At 33.1% G+C, this 20,424-nt stretch overlaps 1 protein-coding gene across 2 annotated transcripts in view; it reads left to right on the top strand.

Annotated features, from left to right (window-relative positions):
• The window catches only part of LOC111055473 (nucleosome-remodeling factor subunit NURF301), a 78,606-nt gene that overhangs the window by 50,938 nt on the left and 7,244 nt on the right, over positions 1 to 20,424 (top strand). Inside the window, exons 28-34 of one of the 2 annotated variants that reach the window (XM_039436310.1) lie at positions 1,752 to 2,109; positions 3,369 to 3,512; positions 4,858 to 5,112; positions 6,613 to 6,928; positions 11,285 to 11,456; positions 18,521 to 18,840; positions 20,211 to 20,378. In XM_039436310.1, the coding sequence (XP_039292244.1) occupies positions 1,752 to 2,109; positions 3,369 to 3,512; positions 4,858 to 5,112; positions 6,613 to 6,928; positions 11,285 to 11,456; positions 18,521 to 18,840; positions 20,211 to 20,378 (1,733 nt within the window). The remainder of the gene's footprint in view (positions 1 to 1,751; positions 2,110 to 3,368; positions 3,513 to 4,857; positions 5,113 to 6,612; positions 6,929 to 11,284; positions 11,457 to 18,520; positions 18,841 to 20,210; positions 20,379 to 20,424) is intronic. The other variant, XM_039436311.1, reaches the window with a different exon arrangement.

Genomic DNA, 20,424 nt, shown 5'->3' on the forward strand with positions numbered 1-20,424 from the left:
AACTGGTATTAACTTGACTTTTTTCAAATCATCCGGAAATAACCCTAGGCTCAAGCACTTATTAAAGATTACAGTCAACACCTCTGCAATATTTGGAGCTGCCAATTTCAAGATGAATGAGTTTAATCCATAGATATCTAGAGTATTGGAATTGTTCATATCATTTATTGCTGCAAAAACCTCTTCCACCTTGAAGTATTTAAACGCAAAACAAACCTTTGGCTTAGGAACTTTGTTGATATAATAGTCATGCTTGAGATTACTCTCAGGAATACTTCTACTAAGTTGTTCTACTTTATCTAGAAAAAACCTGTTAATTTCATTTTCGGTCATGTTGTTGCATTCATTTTTACCTGATTTACAATTAACACTAATATTATTTTTTATTATTCTCCAAGCTGCTTTTGTCTTATTGTTACTATTTTTTATTATTGAATTATTATAATAATTTAACTTAGCTTTTTTTATAGCAGAGCGATAATATTTTCTCAACTTAAGGTATTCTTGTTTCATCTCTTCTTCACTAGGAGAATTTCTAAGTAAATAATACAGACTTTCACATTTACTCTTCAACTTGCGTAATTCAGAACTGTACCAGTTATTTTTAAATCTATTTACTTTTGCTTTTATTTTTTTACGCAATGGGAAAGCCAAATTTACTGCCCACATGAATAGTTTTTGGAACTCACGAATCTGATCAATGACATCTGTCATTTCTTACACTTGTATCCAATTTATTTGTTGAAGACTTTCTAGGAAGATATATATTGCTCTCATTTAATTCTCTAGTCAAAATAACTTCTTTGTTTAAAATTTTATTATTATTTTCTAGTTTTAGTTTAAGGCCTATAGCAAAGTGATCTGAAAAAACAGTGTAAACAATCTTGCTTTCCCATCTACTAGAATGGATGTCTGTTACAATATTATCAATCGTACTTGATACAAAATCTAGAGATAGAAAAAAGTTAAGAAGATACGAAAGCCTTGAAATTCTAACCATCAAAAACTCAACGGTATTTATACTTTATAGAAAGACAAAATTAGTGGGGTAGACCAAGGGGGTATGGATCAATCTAAACATTTCATTCATGTGGAATTAGAAGCAACATGGACAGTCAATAACCAATAAGTGATCCTCTTATTTTTTCTCTCCCTATCATTTCGATGATGTACTTCTTGTATGAATGAATAAAGAATAATGAAATGATTTATATTTCTAGTATGATAATGATTAAACATTTGGTGTAGTAATAAATATGGATATAACCCACCTAATATTTGGAATTTTCGAGACAAAATCAAGAAATAGAAGAAGTATAGGGCAGTAGCCTGTTTTTTATTTTCTGACTAATGTATTGTTTGCTATTCAATAAATAAATAATTGTGAACATTTTATTGCCTATTGAATGAGTGCTCGTTACTTTTTACTTATAAAAATGTTTTGTAGATGTAAAGGCTATACACCGTCATAGATCCTAGTTTCTTAAAAAGTGACCTAAATGACTGTTGATTATTATTAATATTTGGAATTGTTTCTTTTATTCTGATTTGTAGTTTCAGATTGATGATTTGGTTTAGAAATTGAAATGGACATAACCTACTTATTTGGACAATTTGAGACAAAATTGGGAAATAGAAGAAGTTTTGGCAATAGCATGTTTTTTCCGACTATTGTATTGTTTGCTCTATCCAATGAGTAAATAAATATTGAAATTCATTTGATTGATATTAATGGTGTTTTGTGTTTGCAGTCGCCAGCCAAGTCGGCATCAAGCCCGGTGGTGGCAGCGGCAGCAGTGGCACCCTCACCAGCCAGCCAGGGTGGAGGGGCAGTGCAACCAGTGGGCATACAGGGAGTGCCCAGCCTGCCCAGCTCACAGCCAGTGGGCGTACAGGGTGTGCCCAGTCTGCCCAGCTCACTCACCCCCGAACAGGAGGCGCAACTGCTGGCCAACCAGCCACCCGGCACCCAGATCCGCGCCATAACCGCCCAGGTCATCCAGACGCCGCAGGGACCTCGCATCGTGCTGCAGGGATTGACTGGATCCAACTACACGCCTCAACAGCTGGCTCTCGTGCAGCAACAGGTCAAGCAGCAGCTGCTCAGAGGTCAGTTCAACTCAAAACAAGATATTCTGTAATATAATGAAGGAAAGAATCAGCATATACATGTACGGGATAGGAAATTCACGAATGACGCATCATCACGTCTGAACTAAATAAAATTTGAATTTGAACTACTCAACTGATTAACTTAGAATTAGGCCTATTTTGGATTCTTCAAGATTTCAGTAAGTCAAGTTCTCAGTTTGTCAAGTTTTTAATTAGACGTTTTATCTATACTATAAGTACGGGTTATCTATTAGCTAGTCTTAGTATACTATAATAAAGTAAAGACCTGGCTTATACACGTACGGGATAGGAAAATGATGGTTGACGCATTATCACTTCTGAACTACTGGACTGATTGACTTGAAATTTTACATATAGATTCTTAATTAACCAAGGATGATTATAGGGATATTTTAATTCTTCAAGATTACATCAAGTTTTCAATTTGTCAAGTTTTAAAATTGACCCTTGTGGAGCACGGGTTACCTGCTAGCTATCAATAAATTGCATGACTCAGTGCCAGTTGCACAACAACCGGTTAAATTTTATCCGTGATTAATTCCACGAGAACCAATAAGAGAAGCCGTCTTCTCATAAACGTCTTCTCTGATTGATCGTCGTGAAATTAATCACGGTTAAAATTTAACCGGCTGTTGTGCAACTGGGCAACTAAGTATAGTTAGATTGACTGTCAGCATTGCTGTTAAGGAATATCAATATTGACTGAAGTGTATATCACTGTATTTATCATTCCAGAATTTTGATAGGGCTACTATAGGATACTGATAATTTTGGAGGTACATTCAGTCTACATCTAGAGTGACTGCCTGAAGCACACTGAAGGCAATAGTATTCAGCAAAATCAGCCAATTGGGATATAGAAAATTCAATGAGAAACTTGTATTCAATTAAATATAATATTGTTTTACAAATTGATCAAAATAAGCAATTCAATATTGACATTTCAAATGATTTAAATATTCTCATTTCAAATAAAATACTTTTTCATTAAAATAATTCTATAAATTAGTGAAACATTAAATATGTAATACTTCAGTCTTATTGTTTGTGATTGTGAGAAATCTTATTGTTTCTTGTTTTGACAAATAATTCTGTAATAAATTTGAACTAATTTCAAATATAAAAATATTTTCCAGCAATATCAAGCTGAAAAAACTCTGAGATAATAAATACATTGTTATTTTATTTCATTTGATTCATTTGAACTGAGTATGTTAATAAAGTGATTTTTGTAGCGCAAGCACAGGCAGGCAACCAGGGAGTGCTGGGTCCGACCAAGATCTACCTGGCAGTGCAGCCATCGGTGCCTGTCACACCCACCACCCCCACTCCTACCACCCCCACGCCAGCCATCCCTGCTGAGGAGGCCGTCAAACCAGGTCAGTCGACAATCTTATATTATGTAGGATATTGTTCTCTCTAAATAAATATCTCGCTTCCTTTTTATCAAAACGTTTAATAATTTATTGCAATCATATGCTTTCTTTTTACTAAATTAAAATAATTTAATTATTATGAATGTTAAGAATCACCTTTCTTACAGTAATTTGTTATAGGATTTTGAATTTTTATCAAGCTGGCCCTGGTTCAAAATCGCAATCTTTCACAATGTAAACCTTTACATGAAACCTTGTAAAAATTGCTAGTTACAATCCATTTTCCTCTACAAAGTATTGTTTATTCATTGCAATTTAAATAGAATGGAATAGAATATGTTTCGCGTTGAAAAGTTTTTATTCAACTTGTTATTAGTATGTAAGGAATAAAATGGATAATAATGACTCTCTATTATACTCAAATATTATTTAATTTATGCTTGTCGATGGGCATCTAGATGCAGAGTGCATCTTATTCCCTGGAAGAAACAATTGACACAAGAGTAAAGACAAGGAAACTATTTCCCTAAAGGGAGAGAAATGATTTGAATCCACCTAAGTTCAGTAACGTCAACAATAATAACCTAAAGACTTCTTGAATACTATATTGAAATATTAATACCTTCTCAAATGCGTTGAATAAAATATTTTTTTATAAATAATTATTTAACACTGAAACCGTCACAACGGTATGCCTCGAGAACAAACGAGATGATGTCTGATGACGGTGACGATCAGCGGTTAATCATGGTTGAATGAGCTGCTTAGAATGAAAGTGGTCCAAGTCAAAAATGTACAATACTAGGTTCTTTACTGAAATGGGTTCATTTTTATCTCCTCTGTTCAGTTCGATAGTGGTCTAAGTCAATAGTTCAATAATAGACGCAATGTGCTACCGGGTCTCCATATGTTGAAAGATTTGCTAAATTGATGACTATCACTGTCAACATTAACCTGTTATTCGATATAATGATATGGCAAAGCATTTATAACTCAGCAAATATGCTCTTAAGCTTCAACTGCTGGACCCCTGGTCGTAAGTCATATCCCATTAGAAGAGTAATACATCACGATAAAATGGTAGTCCCACAAATAATGAATGCGTTTGTATGTTTCTATACTTGATGGCCCAATAAAGCGATTTTATGTTTAATGTAGTCTTGCCAGTAGTCTTCACCTCTGGCCGTTTAAGAATATGTAACAAATAATTTATACATGGATCATGCTATGTATGACAAATAAGTTTGTTGATATAGCTATTTAGAATAATAATTATTGTTTTTTTTTGTCACAACTGTGTATTGTTTTTGATGAAATTACTTGAATTAAATGTTGAATGTGTGACTAGCAGTTGTTGACTCAACGACGCCGCCCGCCCCTGCCCAACAAGCGGTGACGGCGCCAGCCGACTCGAGCGGAGCAGTGATGGTGAACGGCCAGGTGGTGGACACCACTGGGGCCACCGTCAATGTGGTCACCACACCGCCCTCTCGGCCACTGGTTGCCGCCACACCTGCATCCGGAACCCCCACACCAACCCCCACCCCCACCTCTAACCAACCACACAACAAGTTTGTGCTCACGCCCGACTACATACAGCAGAGTGAGTACTGTTCACAGATCAATCTATAAAGAATTTCATTCAATTCAACTACAAATTTCTAATAATACAAAATACATGGTGGGGTATGTGCTGAAAAGAAAGAATGGGGATAAAATCAAATATTTATTTGTAGCAAAACAATTATTATATTAATTAAAAATGATCTATTACAGTGTGAATAAAATATCATTGAATGAAAAATGGAATTAACATGAAGGCGTAGAAGATGTATACGAGAACAATGATGAGGAAAATCACTGATCAGAAAAGAAGAAGGTACAATGGCTGGGAGGGAACAACAGGCTCAGCCCAAAACTCTAGCTTTAATTTTGATAGTATAATATTGTTTGAAATGATATTATTTTTACGTTACAAATCACATTCAACCTTCAAGCATGTAAACTATATGCAAGTCCAAACTTTCACACACTCATTGGGTGATTTTGAATTCAGAATGCTCAGATTATAAAATTCACTCAATTCATGTTCTTATTCTGTCATGTAAATTTATTATTCTTGAATGTTTGGAATGGCACAATTATTGGCTTCTGTCCGAAACTGTCCCTTTTCCAATTGAATTAATTTCTACAACAGTAAAGTTATGTGGCACAATTTTTTAATTGACCAAATTATGAATTGACTAACAATATTCGAATTGAAAGACAATAATTATAGTATAAACTTTCAAATATCACACGTAAAAAGATTTAACCTGTTATTAACCCAAAAATTTCTATTTCTATTCCAAATTTAATAATTGAATTAGGCTATCATCATAATCAACATCCAGTTATAATTTCGGAGCAGAGATTTATGCTAACAATTTTGAACTCAGACTAGAAAGAATAAATAACAAAGTAACTTGGATACTTGGAAAATAATATAAATAAATAATGTCGCATAATATTGATACAAAAGTGAACTTATACCCAACTTTGATAATCAGTATATCAAAACCATCTTAAAAAATATGGTTGTTGCTTCTAGTAGGCTTTCCAAGGAAGTTTGTAGTTTAACAATTTATTATTTTTGTGAAGCTATGTGACGCTGGTAGTCTCTCATACTGTGTCGTTTTACTCTCTTATTTGACCAAAACAGTAATAATAATAGACAGTATTCGACTTACGACAGTTATCTGCTTGAGTTATCAAACCCAAAGCTTGAAAATTTCAACATGAACGACCTATACCATGGGGTGTCTTATTATGCTATCTTTTCTCTATGGTTTGAGTTAACAAAATACTGCATTGAAATTTGGAATATAAATCACAAATTACATAGGAACATAAATTGAAACTACACCATGGGGATATCTACTCATGTTATCTTTTCTCTATGATACTAGTGAGTAGAGGTATTGTAAAACATTTTCCAATGCTGGTATCAGTGACTTTCTTGATTGAAATAGAACAAAATGGAATATTTTGTAGAACAAATAGAATAAAAGTTTAATGTTTTGTTATTTGCCATTTTTAATTGGATTGAATTTGTGTGTTGCAGCGATAAAGAGTGCTCTGAAACAGGAGAACCTGAATCCAGAAATCGAGGAGAAACTACTGCAGCTGCAGCGCTACCAGGAGAAGCAGATGCGGACGGATGCGCCCGTCGCGACCACCATGACGGCGCCCATCACCACCACCACCACGATGCCGGCGCCCGCCGCGCCCGTCACCACGCCCACCAAGGCGCCACCGTCCCGCAAGCGGCCTGCCGCCAGTCTGGCGTCGCCCGGCGATGCGGTTGCCGTCGCCGCCGCCGCAGCCGCCGAGCCCAAGCGCAAACTCGTCAAGACTGATGTCAACAAGGACGCCGCCAAGTGAGTAGATCCGCTCTTCATTCGTAGATTAACAGGACATGTGATGCTGGCAAGTGCACTTGGAATTATATTTTACATCGAAAGACTTGATTATTACAATTACTGTGTAAGAGCGTATCGAAGGAAAACATTTTATGGACTTGAAAAATGTCCTTACTAACAAAAATGCACATGGATTTATATTTTACATAGAAACAGTCGACTATTACAATTGATATGATATGATATATTGATATGACGTGTCAAAGGAAATATTTCATGGACTTGAAAAATATCTTTACTAGACAAAGTAGCACATGGAATTATATTTTACATCGAAATACTTGATAATTAGAATTATTAGAACGTTTCGAAGGAAATATTTCATGGACTTGACAAATGCCTACTAGACAATTTGATGCCCTGCAAATGTGGACTACATTTTCTTTTACATGGAAAACTTATAATCAACAGGAACAAAAAAAAAGGTTTTACATTAAAGACTAGCTTATGAGAATGTATCGAAGGAATCTCATGGACTAAAGAATGTCTACTAGACAAAAACCCTCAACGGACTTCAAATGTGAACTATATTTTCTTTTACATGAAAAAAGTTGTCTTTAGAATCAGAAGAACATATTAAAGGTTCGTTGTAAGAAGTTATTTGAGGAATCGGATGAAACTTACAATAGAAACACGACAAGAAAAGGCGGTCTTGAATTTGAAAAATGGACTTGAATTTGCTTTCACACCTTATCAACCATTTCTATTGAGTTCGTACTATTCATTAGACTTCACAGAACTCCGTAAGAGAAGTCTTCACTAGAATAGAGATAGAACTACGCTCTCTGAATCAATGAACTGTATAAGAATTTCCCAATGAATGATGAATAAAGATTGATGTCAATCCGGACCTTCAAAGTTTCCGGATGATGTGAATTCAAAATTTACCCTCCTCAATTTGAAAATTCTGTTTTCAAGAACTGAAATTCAATGATGAATGTGCATGATGATGCTGAGCATGAATTTAATAGTAAAATATGCATTTTTAGTAAAATTGTTAATCCTCTGAAGTCCAGATTGATCCTGTTCAGAAGATCTCATTGATTATTGTTTATGAAGCCAAATATTGTTTCAACAAACATTGATTGGTTTTACTGAGATACTGATCGATAATGAAACATTGATTTACATGACACGGTTCCTTGCATTAACAATATTTTGTGATCAACAGTGTTCAAACTTCCAAACTTTTTTATGAACTTTGAAAATTATTTTGCAAGATTTTCAACTTACTTATTGCATGCAAGGTAACAAATTTATTATGGCGACGAAGTAATGTATAACTTGAACAAATACAATTTTTACGTCAAATATTAGAGGAAAAGACTTCGCACTGACAAATCGTTGGCTATTCTTTCAATGCATTATGTTTTGATACATCTCGTCTTCAGGGGTTTGAAAATTGAATTAATTTTGATTAAGTCAGGTTTTACTAATAACACTGCTTATGCTATATCTAAAGCACCATGTTTTTTATATGATAATGTTATTTTGTTATGAATTATTCCTATTCAGATGATTGTATTTGAGTAGTCACCCTTATAGAATAGTGATTACTTGCTTAACTGCTTTGGTAATGGAAAATTTGTAAATAACTTTAATGCTTTCTCTCTTCTTACTAACAGTTGATACTTTGTAAAATTTGATTTTTGTTTGAATTTATCACTTTATCTGTTCTATTTCATTGGGTTTGTCTGCTATTGAAATATTACCAGGATTTACTGCCACGATGATAATGCGTTATCTTTCACGGATTACTTAAAATTGATACATATTTTTTGATAGTGCAGCAATATTTTTTCCTTAGTTCGAATTACCAGGTTTTTATGTTATCAATGAATAATGTATTCCTTATAAAGCACAATATTTGAGACTGACTATTTTTCACGCTTTCCAATACAGTTGGTTCAATGTTAATTTTTATTTCCAGTAATCAATATATATTTTATTACTATTCAGCACGATTATCGATGATTATCATTAAGAAACATGATTTTGTTCATAACTATCAGTGTTTTATGGCGTTTTACTCAATTCATCTTTTTAAACATGAATCTGTGTGCTACCGTAATTTGTTTGTGTTGTGTTGTATTTTTTTACTTGAATAAACGTTTTAATATAATTATGCACTTGGATTTTAATTAAACTGCTCCAAATAAATTGGTCCAGATATTTTCAACAGTAGCACAATAAAAAAAGGTGAATTGTGATCTACGTTATAGTTTTATTGGATGAGCAAGTTAAACTGTCGGTCCGGCAGATATACTGTGCGTTCATTATGTCGCGCACATCTAAATTAACGTGTCTGTAAAAGTGGGGTTTTTATATTCGGTGTGTGGCTCCGGTGTGAATAGCATCACTATTTATGTATACAATACATTATGTGAAGTAATTTAATATGTACAGGTTACAACAGATCTGTAGTACTGTTTTTTTAGTACGGTCATGTAAGCATGTCGTTTTGCCAAGAGCAACGGTTGTTTTGTTGAACAGTATTTTACTAGTATCCAACGCCTCCAGATTTTTTCGTGTGGGGTTGTCTTCAAGGGTTTAATAAAATAGGTCTTTTACTCTGAATATACTGAAAATGATCATTAAAACGAAGATTAGAAATATTACTTTAGAGAAACTTCATTAACAAAAATGTTAACTCGTGTGGTAATTTTGTTGCCTTTATCAATGAAGGCAGACATTTTTTGAACCTATGAAATGTTTCTGTTGTAACTTTCATAAGCATAATATACGTATATGCATTATTAATTTTCATAATAATAATTATTATCATCATCATTTTATAACATACGTTCAAAATGCCTCCCTTGTTCATTAATTCAAGCAAACATTTGTTTTATTACACTTGTTGACGCTATGCCTTGAATAATATTGCTCATTTCCGTTGTAGTGTTCATTTTAAGTTTATTCAGAGTATAAAGCCTATTCAATAAACCTTGAAGATAACCACACAGGAAAAAATCCGGAGGCGTAATACTGGTAAAATACTGTTCAAGAAGAAACACTTGTTGCTCTTGGCAGAGCAACATGCTTACATTATCGTGCACAAAACAATACTGCAGACCTGTTGTAACCTGTACACATTAAATGACTTTACACATGCGTTTTATACATAAATGGTGTTGTTATCTTGTAGCCACCTACTTAAACCAAACCATATTAAAACCTTACTTTTTACAGGCATTTTGATGTGCGCGACATAAAGGACAGACTGTATAACAGTCGTGAGGCTCTTTGACGGCTCAAATTATATACTTATAATTTATAATTTGTAATATACACTTATAATAGATGGCGAGGTGGAATTTCCGTCAGAGACTCCCCACCACTACAACCAATGAATATTATTATGATTATTTATTCTCTATTTTTACAAAAAGCACATCATTAAATTATCGTAAGAAAAGACATAATGTACCTTGTGCTGTTCCTCTACCGAATATAGATAATATTACAAAGTCTGATATAAATTATATCATAGATGTAGTAAATTATTTTATTCAGTACCCCGCTATTGAATAGGGATACTTAGTTAAATCTAGCGGTTTTATTCATACATTCTTTCATGCAATTAATCAAAACATTCATTCCGACTCAAAACTTTTCCTCTTGAATTCAGATAGAAATAAAGGTTGTCTGAAACACGATTATTACTCTCTCTTCACAACCCAACCTGTAAATTTATTACTCAATAATATTTATTTTCGATTGCTTATCTGAAACCAAAGATATAGTTGAAATTCACGTATTATTTATTTAAGTACGTGCTGAAGCTCATCACAAGTGACTAAATATGACTGACATTGATGTTTTACACCAAATTTCTATCGCAAGCTTGGAATCAACAACAGTCAAATTTAATAATCAGTAAAATAAGTTATATTACTTGCGTTTCTTCTGCCATGATGAGAAAAAGTAAAATTGTAGATTAAATCATCAAAATCATGAAGAAACGTTGACTTTGAACGTAAAAATCAAGTACGATCTCGTCAAAGATCACGTAAGTATTGTTTTTACTTTGATGTTATTTTTGTGTGCATGTTTATGAATAGTTTTTCCTCTAATTTATTAACTTTCTGTGTATTAGATCTTTTCCTTTTGCATGTCTCCTGTCCTCTCCACCATTCTCTTACCTCGTCCGTGAAAACTATGTCAATCACTGCAATCTCTTTCCACTTGTTACTTTTTGTTTTCTAAATATTTGTCAATTGCTGCGATTGCTCTTCACTTGTGACTTTTTTCTGTGTTCACAATTTGTGTTTTGTGTTTGTGACTGGAGGAAATGTCTGTTTTTCTGTGCAGAGCGGGATCTAGTAATGTAAAGTCGAGGTCGGGAAAGTGGCAAGAGGATAGGAGACGACATCAGGTTCAGACTAAGCTGCAGGTGCTTCTGTTTCGGCACAAGGAGCTGCTAAAAAAAGACATACTCAAGAAGCGAGCTCTGCTCGAAAAGGAATTGCAGATTACCATACAGGTAAGATACATTCTGTTTTATTATTGTACAGTTTTCACGTAATGAGTAGTAATAAAAAAAGTATATTAGAAGAAAGAACATTAATTTATTGGATTATTCAATTACATTATTTCTAAAATATGCTTGAAATTTTGAAACTCCGATAAGTGGCCTGTTTGATAACAAAGTTCGATAACATGAAAAGAAAAATCAATTAATCCTACTACCAATTAACTATATATTATAAACTAAGTGGATAAACTTATAACTAGATTGATTAAATCAAATCAAATCTTTATTATTGTTATAAACAAACATTGATTGCATGGACAAAAGTCAATTGAACATAATTATACATTTAGTACATATACAAAAGAAAATATACATAAATTAACACAGCCACATAATCTGAAAACAGACCAGAGTTAAAGCAATTGAGAACAATAATATTATGGATAGGCATTGCAGTTCAACATTTATTTCTTCAACTGAGTAAAATGCTCTCTCCTTCAACCATTTCGTTACTATAGACTTAAATCTTCTACTTTTCATATTTCTAACTTCAGATGACAGAACATTGAACATTTTTACACCTAAATAGCTGTACATTCTCTGCGTCCTAGCAAGCCTGACCAGACTCGAATCTATCCGACCACCAGATCTCGTGTTATATTCATGAATTTCTCTTCTTAAATTGAAAATACTAGGGTTATCTTTCACAAACATCAAACATTCCAAATGAAAATACAAGGAAGAGTCAGCACACCACTAGCTGAAAACACAGGTTTACAAGATTCCCTCATGCCCAAATTAAATACTGTGTGTAGTGCTCTTTTCTGACAAAGAAAAACATCTTTCGCACCACAAGAATTATCCCATAACAGAGTTCCATATTGCAGATGGGAGTGAAAAAAAAGCATAATATGCAGTAAGAGCAAGATTAGAACTGGTACAATATTTAACCTCTTCAATCAAAAATAGCACTCCACTCAGTCTGCTACAGAGAGAATCAGTATGGCTAGACCAAGTTAGCCTAGAATCCAGGTGAATTCCCAGCAGCTTCACTGACCTTTGTGAACAGGTCAAGCTGGTGCTAAATATAATTAATTCAGTCTTTTCCCGATTTACTATCAGCTTATTTGCAGAGAACCAGAGGTCAGCTCTTCCCCTCATATAACTTGACATTATTGAATTAAAGGAGATTTATTAGAACACAAAAGAGTTGTGTCATCTGCGTATAAGACAGATTTATTTGGAACTGATTCAGGAAGGTCATTGATATAAACAATAAATAGAAAGGGACACAGGACAGAGCCCTGGGGAACCCCTTGTAGAACTGGTTTACAATTAGATTCATTTTCACCCGCTTTAACATATTGAAACCTGTCTAAAAGGTAAGATTCTAGTAGAGACAGTTCTTTTCCTCTAACTCCATAGTAGTACAACTTCTCAATCAGCTCCTTGTGAGGAACAATATCGAAGGCCTTGCTAAGGTCCTAAAGCAGGGCACTTACTTACTCCTTATTCTCAAAACCATTAACAATGAATGATACAACATTTTCTACAGCTTGAATAGTATTCAAACTCTTCCTAAAACCATACTGAGATGACAAAAATAAATAATTCTGCTCAAAATATTCTTTAGCACGTCTCTTTTATCACACTTTCTAGTACCTTCGATATGACAGGTACCAGCGCAATAGGTCTGTAGCTACCAATGTTGGCTCTATCTTTTTTTTTTTTTTTTGATTAGTAGATGAGTTGACACTAAGAAATTATACGTGTAGTAGTTGGCTTATTTAGTTCCATGGTTTGGATTGTATAGTGATATACAAGTTCGAGTTCAGTTCAGACTTTCGATCTAGTGATTCCAGTGAAAATACCGAGGACACTGTTAAAGCATTAAAAGAATTTATCGACGGTAAGTTCAAGGAATTTAAAAAAGAAATCGCTACTCTGACTAACACAATAAGTAATATGAAACTAACCATGGATGAGCTTAGAGTAGAAAATAAAACAATTAAAGAGAACTGTGAACAATTGAAAACAGAAAATAATAAGTACCGGCTTGAAATAAATGAGTTGAATCAAAGATCGCGCATAGACAATATTGAAATTTCGGGTGTTCCTGTGACCAAGAATGAAAACGTCTACAGTATACTAAATAACATTGCAACCATTTTGGACATTCCATTCAAAGACGAGGATGTGTCTATTGCTCACAGGGTACCGACCAGGAATAAATCTATCAAACCAATAATATGCAAATTTGTATCGAGATCTTCAAAACTTAGATGGTTGGCTGCAGCAAAAGGAAGAGGTAACCTGCTAACTACAACTTCACTAGACGCTCGTCTCTCACCAGACAACATAATATATATCAATGAACATTTGACCAGAGTGAATAAAATTCTGTTGGGAAAAGCCAAATCATTGAAAAGAGACAAAAAAATTGCTTTCGCATGGGTTAGGGAAGGCAAAGTTTTTATTCGAAAAACACCAGAATCTCCAGCGATAAGAGTTGTAAAAGATGAGGATCTCGAGATATTTAACAATATGTAATCAGTAGTTGCATTTGTTATTGTACATAATATACATGATAGGAATCTCATACAAAAAGTATTGTTTATTTTATCTTAGTTCTTTCAGTATAAACATACATAGAGAATACCTTTATAATATTAATTAGTTGATAGGAGTCTACAGGTAAGACTCGATTTGTTTATTGTTTTATTTTTCTAATAATTTAATTTAATTTTCACTTATTGATTTTTATTTTTTTTTCTCACTTTTTTAAATGCCATTTGCAGATGAATTAGATGAAATTGATTTTGAATGCTATGATACAATTGAAATAGATAACTTTTTTGACTATGAACCAAGACAATATGCACTAACTTCATCATTATTCTTAAATGTATTGCATATGAATATACGAAGTATAAACAAAAATTTTGATCAACTGCTTTGCTACCTGAAGGAAAGCAGAGTCCGATTTCAATTTATTGTTTTAACTGAAACATGGATTACTGATGACCAATTTTGCAATTATAATATAGAAGGTTATCAGATGGTTTCAAAGTGTGGTAGATATACTAGAAGTGATGGAATATGTGTGTTTGTGGATAGAAATATTGAATTTCATATATCAGAAGATATTATAGGTTACTCAACTTCAATGTTTATTGATTTCAAGGTAGACAGTAAGAATTATACCCTAATATCCATCTATCGTTCTCCTTCTTTAAACGTTTTTGATTTTATAAATAGTTTAGATGCAGCATTGACCAATTTTGATACGGATAGAAATGTAATTATTGTTGGAGATATGAATTTAAACATATTGGAGGTTGGAAATGTGTCAAGTGAATATCTTAGCGTTATGCATCTAAATGGATTTAAATCTTTTGTAAATAAGCCTACGAGAGAGTTGGGTGAGAGTAGTACTTGTATTGACCACATATTTTTCAAAAATTGTAACACAAATACTGGTGATATAATTGGTACAGTCTTGAAAACTTCTATTACCGATCACTACTGTACATCCATACACATAGGGCATAATAAATTGAGAAGTAACAATAATAATGCATTTAATAAAACAAAATCAATAATAAATTATACAAATCTTTCTTCTTCTCTTGAAAATGAGACTTGGAGCAACATTCTTCTATCTAACTGTAATGATGTGAATATCTTAGCTGAAAATTTTATAAAAACATTGAATGGTCACATTACAAATAACACAAAAAAAATTAATATAAGTCATAGGAAACCGCATTTGAAATCATGGATGACTGATGGAATCTTGAGTTGTATAAGAAAACGAGATAAGATGCACTGTAAACTAATAAAAGAACCTTTCAATAACAGACTGAAAGAAGAATACAAGAATTATAGGAACAAGTTAAATAAATTAATCAAACAGACAAAAATAAATTACTTTGATGGCAAGTTTGATGAGGCCAAGGGAATAATAAAAAACATGGCATTACATTAGAGAAATAATTGGTGTTAAAAACGAACGTAGGGATCCAAACTTAGAGCCAGAAGTACTGAATTCACATTTCGCTAATGTGGGTCGTAATATGCAGATAAAATATTGAATGAAAATGGCCCAAATGCTGCTATAATCATCCCTCCTCCGCTATCAGAACCCCCAAGAAACAGTTTTTTCATTCATCCAACAAATATAATTGAAATAGAACAAATAATATCTACTCTTGGTAATAACTCTTCACCCGGATATGACGAAATAACAGGAACTTGTCTTAAAATAATCTCCAACTTCATTGTACATCCTCTAGAATTCATATTTAACAAATGCTTTATTAATGGTGTATTCCCCGAAATTTTCAAAATTGCTGTGATTAAACCAATTCCCAAATCTGGTGATCTGTCAAAACCTGAGAACTACCGACCTATTAGTCTTCTTACTAATATTTCAAAAATAATTGAAAAAATACTAAAAATGAGGCTTTTAAACTTTCTAAATAAAAATAATTTTATAGAAAAATTTCAGTATGGATTCCAGGCGGGAAAATCAACAAAAAATGCAATTCTTCACTTAACCGGAATTATAAGCAGTAATTTCAATGATAATAAAAAGACAATATCAGTGTTTTTGGATCTTGCAAAAGCATTCGATACCATTCCACACATAATATTGTTAAATAAATTAGAAAATTGTGGTGTTAGAGGTGCAGCAAAAAACCTTTTTGCTTCATACCTCGCGAACAGGAAGCAGATCCTCACCCTTAACAAAAAAACTGACAGTAGACACACCTCAGAATTTGGACTTCCACAAGGAACGGTACTTTCACCTCTATTATTCTTGATTTATGTAAATGATTTATATAAGCTAAATATACCAAATTGCAATATAGTATCATTTGCAGATGATACAGCATTAATTTTCACAGGGGAATCATGGAACGAAGCTTATGATAATGCAAATAGAGGGCTGTCAATCACGAACTACTGGTTACAAACTCACATTCTCACTTTGAATGTAGACAAAACAAATTTATTGCATTCTCACCAAATAATAGCGGACAACCTCCCAATAGATTACAGCTAAAAATGCATAACCATAATGAAGTCTCTGTGGACTGCTCTTGCAAAGTTATAGAAAAAGTTGAAACAATTAAATACTTAGGTATAATTATAGATCAAAACTTGAAATGGAATGCACATATACTTCACCTTTGCTCAAAATTAAAATATCTGACTTATATTTTCTACAAAATCAATAAAATTAAACATCCAAGTATTATTAGAAACATTTATTTTGCTTATGCACACTCTTTATTTCAATATAGCATTGAGGCATGGGGGGCAGCTCAGGATACTCACTTCAATAAACTTTTTGTTCTACAGAAACATATTATCAGAGCAGCCCTGGGAAGACCGAGAATGTACCCTAGTAGACTACTATTTAAAGAAATTGATTTACCAACATTGAGACAAACATATGTAACTAACGCAATTCTGTACATTAATAAAAACAAAGACAAATTCACTACTCGTAATACACCATATCTAATACGTCCAAATGTTTACAATACCTACAATAACCTATTCACTAGACTTACATCTTGTAAACACCAATTGTCCTTCTATTGCCATAGAATAATAAATTGTCTACCTGAAAAATTCATTCTAAATAGAATTACTAAGTGTTTAATTTATGAAATAAGAGAGTGGGTATGTAGGAAAGTTTACTTCGGTCTTGAGATTTCAGAAGATTAATTGACTTTTTGTTCTAGTGCTTACATTGTTATATTGTACATACATTTATATTCTAGTGTTTATATTGCATATTGTTTCTTCTGGTACTAATTAAATTGTCTTAGACATCCATCCTAATTACCTTTAACATTTTTGAACTCTCTTCCAGAGCTCAAGCATTAGCTTTTCTGGGAGAGCCCATTATTTCAATATTAAAATAAAAGAAAACATTCGTTGAATATGTTTTTAAATTAGTTTAGATTATAATTAGTTATAACGTTATAAGAATGTTTTTGTTTCACTTGTTTGTAAAAAAAGAATGGCAATAAAAATTGATTAAAAAAAAAATAGTGACATTCACTAATATTGACTCACAGAGATATTATATCATGTATATTTGAATAATCAATATTTTGAATTAATATGGTGGCATTCTGTCTGGGCTGGTAAAAAATTTTCTATTGTGAACCGTCAGCATTGCTTGTATAGGAAGCGTAGATTTTGATTAAAACTTACTGAAAAAACTCTAACAACAATAAATTTGGCTGTAGATTGTAGAACACTAAAAAATTAAATCAATGTTTGGGAGAGAGGGAGAGAATCAACAGGATGAAACCAAAACTATTTTTCTCCAATTTCAATTTTTTATAGTTGAAACAGTCTAAAAGTTGTTAGGCTGACACTTTTTATAATTATCGCAAAAATTTACTGTCCAAATACTATATATACATTTATACTATTTATAAAAATATGGGTTAATTTGTGAGTTGTCTATGTTAAAAACTATTTATTTCACTTATAGCATTGATTTCTATATTGGCCTGGAACAAGTCTATGAGGGCATTCTAGAGAGCAATAGAGAGAGATTCTCCATTGGCTACACAAGAATCAATTTATCTAATTTATTTACAACACATAACAAAAACAACAAACAAAAATTGCAATAACAATTCCAATAGATATAATAGCACATTAAAAAGAAGACAAATTTCAAAAATGATGTGGTGAGCTGGGAAAAACCTTTGGTTTATTTAAACTCACTGTAACTGTTCCTATAACTTTTATTTTTTCTAAAATATGTTTTCATGTACGTTGTATTAATATAGGTGTAGGTTATGTTACATTTTTAAGACTTATGTGTGTATATGAGTGTATATATGTTGTGTATTTGTCATTCGCTAATTATTCAAATTCAGTTATTTGCCAAAAATAGAGGAACAGAAGCAAGCAACCTTACAAAGTAAGGTCAGTAGAGACACATTTAATAATAGCACTTCATAGTAGTAAATAGTAATTTGAGAATTATTGGTGAATATTATGGTTTTACACAGATTTGATTTTTTATTTTGTTGCAGCAAGAGCTTTCGAGCGAACTGTCGACGCGCACGAAGGCTGACCGCACCAAGATGGGGGCGGCGGACGACGCGAAGCCTCCCAACATGGTGACGGGCAGTGCTAAGCGCAAATCGCAGCCAGTGCAGCCGCCCCTCGTTGGAGGCGGTGGTGGAGGCCCCGGAGGCGGAAGGCGAGGGGCGGCGCATGCGCAGAGGCATCACCAGGCGGCCGTGTCGCCGCCTTCGCCACGGGGCGGTGGGGGGACGGCTGCACCCACTTCAAGAGCCAAGAAGCACGAGAAGCTGCTCTGCATCTGCAGGACACCCTATGACGAAACTAAGTCAGTACCAACTTCATTGTTCACTTTCTTGTTTAGGGCTACTTGTATTAACATCACTGCTACTTGTATTAACATGAAAATTTCAAATCAAAACAGGTCTACCCTTTTGAAACATATTATATTTTATTTTATCTCAATTTTTTTCAAAGTGATTTAAAAGAAGTGAATAAAAGTTGAAACATGTGAAAAATAAAATATTATGTTAATATATGATTTTTAATTTGTATGCTACTTCTTAGGGCCGGTTTCCGAGCTCGAGATTTAGGTAAGTTCTAGACTTTAAACAGCTGGAGTCAGAAAATTGGCTTTCCAAAACGGGGCATAGTCGAAATAAATAGTTGCTGCAAAATCTCTATTTTCTCATGTCTATAATTGGAAACGTTTTTCCTTGACGGAATGAAACATTTCTAAATAATTCAAAATAGCTGGAACTTTACACTATTTTCTCTCTATTTTATTTTGTGTTCAATTTTCTAGTTTTTGGAAATTTAATTTAAACGTGACTGATTATGATTATTCTATTTATTTCGACTACGCCCCATTTCGAAAGCCAATTTTCTGACTCCAGCTGTTTAAAGTCTAGAACTTACCTAAATCCCGATCTCGGAAACCGGCCCTTAGTGTTTTGATACAGTACTATATTTTTTTACTAAATCCTATTTATTTTAAACTTTCTTCAATTTTGCAGTTTCCATCCTTTTTAAAACTTTATTTCTTTTCATTGCTGTACTTCTTTTTTCCAACCAAACAAGTTCTGTTACCTTTGGGATTATTATCCAAACTAAATTCTTAATAGTTTTTATTTTATTCATCCTTTCAATGTTGTTTTATTTGTATTTTTGGAAATCAACTTGAATTGAGAATGAATGAAATGCACACAGTGCTTTTACATAAGTGATTGGACTGAAGTGATTCATAAAACACTTAATAAGGCGGCCACCAAAATTAAACAATTTCAAGTTTTCAATCGTTAAATCCAATTCAATTCAAATTTTAGCCGTTGGATTCCAAGTTGTAAATGTATTTCAAGGAAGATATTTTGTTAACATTGTATTGAAATTACATCACTTAGCTCTTTCCTTTTTGCCAACATTAGTATTTCGAAAATACAACTTGATTGGTGGACTTGCTTGTGTTATGATTTTAATTTTTTTCATAGTGTTTTGATACAGTACTATATTTTTTTTACTAAAAACTATTTATTTTAAATTTTCTTCAACCTTGATTTCAGGTAAGAATTTAAAAGATATTTAATTCAACAAGACTTTCTAAATTGTAAATTATTATTTTATTTTTATCTTTCGACTATTTATATTCGACTATATTATATTGTATAAATGAAATTTATATACGGTTTGATTTGTGTTCAGGTTCTATGTGGGCTGTGATTTATGCAACAACTGGTTCCACGGTGACTGCGTGGGCATTACGGAGGAAATGAGCAAAACGCTCACTGAGTTCGTCTGCACCGAGTGCAAGCATGCGCGCGAGACACAGGAGCTGTACTGCCTCTGCAGGCAGCCTTACGACGAATCACAGTGAGTACCATTTCATCTTAAAGTGGATAAATGCTTTCCAGCTTAA

Source organism: Nilaparvata lugens, chromosome 10 (genome assembly GCF_014356525.2).
Source record: "Nilaparvata lugens isolate BPH chromosome 10, ASM1435652v1, whole genome shotgun sequence".
Classification (NCBI taxonomy): domain Eukaryota; kingdom Metazoa; phylum Arthropoda; class Insecta; order Hemiptera; family Delphacidae; genus Nilaparvata; species Nilaparvata lugens.